The 4,000-nt window shown below is 44.0% G+C and overlaps 1 protein-coding gene across 1 annotated transcript in view; it reads right to left on the bottom strand.

Annotated features, from left to right (window-relative positions):
• Positions 1 to 2,919, bottom strand: part of LOC109131242 — a 10,189-nt gene extending 7,270 nt beyond the window's left edge. The window contains exon 1 of the mRNA XM_019241939.1: positions 56 to 2,919. Coding sequence (XP_019097484.1) covers positions 56 to 2,855 — 2,800 coding nt within the window. The 5' untranslated portion in view covers positions 2,856 to 2,919. The remainder of the gene's footprint in view (positions 1 to 55) is intronic.

The raw sequence follows: 4,000 nt of genomic DNA, 5'->3' as shown, positions 1-4,000 counted from the left end.
TAAAGCTCTTTGTCGTAGGTCGGATAATTGAGTGTAGCTCCTCCAAGTTTCTCACTGAAGAAAGCTATGGGCTTATGATCCTGCATCAAAACAGCTCCAATGCCTATCCCTGAGGCATCACACTCAATCTCAAAAGTTTTCATAAAATTTGGAAGAATTAAAACAGGGGAATTAGTGAGCTTCTCTTTCAAAGCCTGGAATGCATTTTCTTGTGCAGCTTCCCATTTGAAACCAATGTCCTTTTTAATCACTTCCGTGAGTGGGGCGGCAATAGTGCTGAAGTTCTTGACAAACCGTCGGTAGAACCCTGCTAGGCCATGAAAACTCCTCACCTCGCTCACATTGGTAGGACTTGGCCAATCTCTGATTGCCTTGACTTTCTCCTCATCAACCTTGATTCCATCTGCACTCACAACAAAGCCTAGGAAAACAAGATTATCTGTGCAAAAGGTGCACTTCTTATAGTTCGCATAAAGTTTTTCCTTGCGAAGCAAATCCAAAACAAGTCTAAGATGCATGACATGATCTTCTAAGTTCTTGCTATAAACCAAAATGTCATCAAAATAGACCACAACAAATACACCAATATGCTTCCTAAGGACATGATTCATCAATCTCATGAAAGTGCTAGGCGCATTAGTTAACCCAAACGGCATGACTAACCATTCATATAACCCTTGTTTGGTTTTAAAAGCCGTTTTCCACTCATCACCTTCTTTCATACGGATTTGATGATATCCACTTTTAAGATCAATCTTAGAAAAGATGCTAGAGCCATGCAATTCATCAAGCATATCATCTAATCTAGGGATAGGATGGCGATACTTAACCGTTATGTTGTTGATGGCTCGGCAGTCCACGCACATTCGCCAACTCCCATCTTTCTTAGGTACTAGCAACACTGGAACGGCACATGGACTCATGCTTTCTCGAATATGTCCTTTGTCCATCAGCTCGTTCACTTGTCTTTCAAGCTCCTTGGTTTCGGTTGGGTTGGTGCGGTAAGCTGGTCGGTTTGGTAAAGCGGCTCCCGGCACAAAGTCGATTTGATGCTCGATCCCTCGGATTGGTGGCAGACCAATGGGATTATCCTCCGGAAACACATCATTATATTCTTGCAAAACCAACTCAACTTTACTCGGTAGCACCGGTTCGGGGTTAGTAGAACAAGCAAGAGTTTCTTTATAAACAAATAGCAAACTATTATGACTTACCTTGCTCTTACCCTTGTTATCGGTTGGTTCAGTTTGTTTGGCGGTTCGTTGTTTCATGCTAAGCTGATCTAGATAGACCTCATGCGGCGTCATGGGAATGAGAGTCGTCTTGCGGCCATTGTGTTCAAAGGTGTGTCGGTTGGTGAAGCCATCATGGTGAACTTGTCGGTCTGATTGCCATGGACGTCCAAGAAGAATGTGGCTAGCGTCCATCGGAAGTATGTCACACATGATTTCGTCCTGATACTTACCAATAGAAAGCGGCACCTTGACTTGCTCCTTAACGGACATCTCACCTTTTTCGTTGAGCCATTGAAGCGCATATGGTTTTGGATGTTTGAGCACTTCTAAGCCAAGCTTTTCCACCATAGTCCTGCTTGCAACGTTAGTACAACTTCCACCATCAATAATCAAGCTACATACCTTGTCTTTGACAATACATCGCGTGTGGAACAAGTTTTCCCTTTGTGCTTGCTCCTCTGATTTGGTTAGAACACTCAACGATCTCCTAGCAACAAGCAGCTCTCCTTTAGCTGGGGCTTCCAAACCCTCTTCCACAGAGTCGTTTTCCGAACGCTCTTCTTCAGACTCTACCTCGCCATTATCTTTAAGAACCATGATCCTTTTGTTGACACATTCGCTTGCGTAATGCCCAAGTCCTTGACACTTAAAGCAACGAATATCCCTTGTCCTCGTGATCACTTCCTTACCCTTACCTTTCGGGTCTGACTCAAATGGCTTTGGCTTGACGAATGGCTTGTAGTCCTTCCGGTAGCCGGGCTTGTCCTCCTTTTGATAACTTGACTTTCCTGAGCTGTAGCTGGTCTTAGCGGTGCTGTAGCTGGATCGAGAGTTCTTCCTCTTGATTTGCTGTTCGAACATGACTGCTTTGTGAAGCATCTCCTCAATTTCCACATAGTGCTGGGTTTCTAGACGGTCTTGGATTTCGCGGTTGAGACCTCCCATGAATCGCGACATCATAGTTTCTCCATCTTCATGAACATCAGCTCTTAGCAATAGGGTTTCCATTTCCTTGAAGTACTCTTCGACAGTCTTGCTTCCTTGAACTAAGTTCCTCAAACGTTGATGAAGATCGCGGTGATAATAACTCGGCACAAATCTCCTTCGCATGACGGTTTTCAGCTGGTTCCATGTATCGATCGGCATGTCTCCGGTACGTCTGCGGCTGGTAACAAGCTGATCCCACCAACTTAGAGCATAGTCGTAGAACTCGGTTGCGGCAAGTTTAACTTTGTTGACCTCGGTGACCTCTTGACAAACAAACACTAACTCGATTTTCTGTTCCCACTCCAAGTAGGTATCCGGGTTGCTGGTTCCGTGAAAGGCTGGGATCTTGCACTTAAGACCTCCCAACGGATCTCTTGGTACTGGACGTTCACGTCGACGCCTCCGCTGACTGCTGTGTGAAGAACCGTGGCTATAGTATCGCCTGGTTTCGTCGTCTTGCCTTGGTTCCTCCTGGTTCTGCCTTTGACGCTGATTTGCTTCCGGGTTTGGTTGATTCAAGTGCAGAACGCCAAGTCTAGCATCAAGCATGGTTGTCATAGCTGCGGTGACTGACTTAAGGATCTTCCTTTCAAGACTAGATGTAGATGACTCTTCCTCTTCTGATGTCACCATGGTACCTGAAAAGAAAAACAAAGATCCACCAGTAAATAGTTCTAAAAACACGTAAATGAAAACAGATCTGGAAAATTATGAAAACGAATCCAAAAATTGTCAAATCAATTTTCAAAAATACTATCCTCGTTCTTGGTTCTAAAACAGTTGAGTTTATAATTTTTGAACGAGTAAAACATTTTATAAAACTCTCGCAAGATGAACGACAGAACTGAAAATAAAAGAAAAGTGACGATTGGAATTCAAAACCTGATTGCAGAGCGGTTGCTCTGATACCACATGATAGACTCCTGGTGAGGAATCTGCTCCCAAGAACACACTCGCAAGGCTTTGAAGGAGATGGATCGGACTGATGAAGATCAAGAGACCAAAGATGCAATAGATCGGACAAATGGAAGGTGAAGGGGGTTGATTATGCAGCGGATTGAAAGAGATGGAATGGTGAAATGATGCAGCGGATAGAAAAGGGGATTGAAGTGAACTTCCAAGAGAGATGAAAATCTCTTAGACTTCAGGCTCGAATTCAACTTAGATATGACACACTAAGAAGAAGACAAGTTGAGAAGATATTACACACTTCTCAGATCAAACAAGTAAAAGAAAGGTTTTTGATTAAAATGTTTGATGAGAAACAAATGAGAGATACAAGGTCTTTAAATAGGAGAAGGGGGACGAAGGAGAAGGATCTAGAAGAGAAGAGGTGGAGCTCATGCAAGAGTCCACACTCATGCAAGCTCATGCACAAAGTCTTGGAAATTACAAAGCAATAAATGCAAAGTTTGAATGAGAAAGAGATAGAAAATGGGCCAAGGCCTTTGTGGGGAACCTTGGACCACGAATTGGGCTGGCAAAGGGGCTTGAAAATGTTACTTAGGCCTCATTAAAAACCTTGTCAAGAAAACCCAATGGGACAAAACTTGACCAAGGGAAAAAGAGCACCAAAGTAACACTTTATCCTTTACCGAGCACCTTGAGCTGTGAGCAACGTCATAGTGGTTTGAGCCATGTCTTCTTGGTTCTTGTCCAGCTCCTTGAGTAGTCCAGTGATGGCTTGGTTGAACCTCTTGGACCGTGACCTTGTTATAGGACCCGCCGGAACGATTAGTGCTTCCTCCGCTGCTTCTGCTGGTACAAGCTGCTCCTCC

The sequence above is a fragment of the Camelina sativa genome, chromosome 20 (assembly GCF_000633955.1).
Source record: "Camelina sativa cultivar DH55 chromosome 20, Cs, whole genome shotgun sequence".
In the NCBI taxonomy this organism is placed as follows: domain Eukaryota; kingdom Viridiplantae; phylum Streptophyta; class Magnoliopsida; order Brassicales; family Brassicaceae; genus Camelina; species Camelina sativa.
Note: the sequence above shows the minus strand (reverse complement) of the source record. Positions and strands in the feature narration are given on the sequence as shown.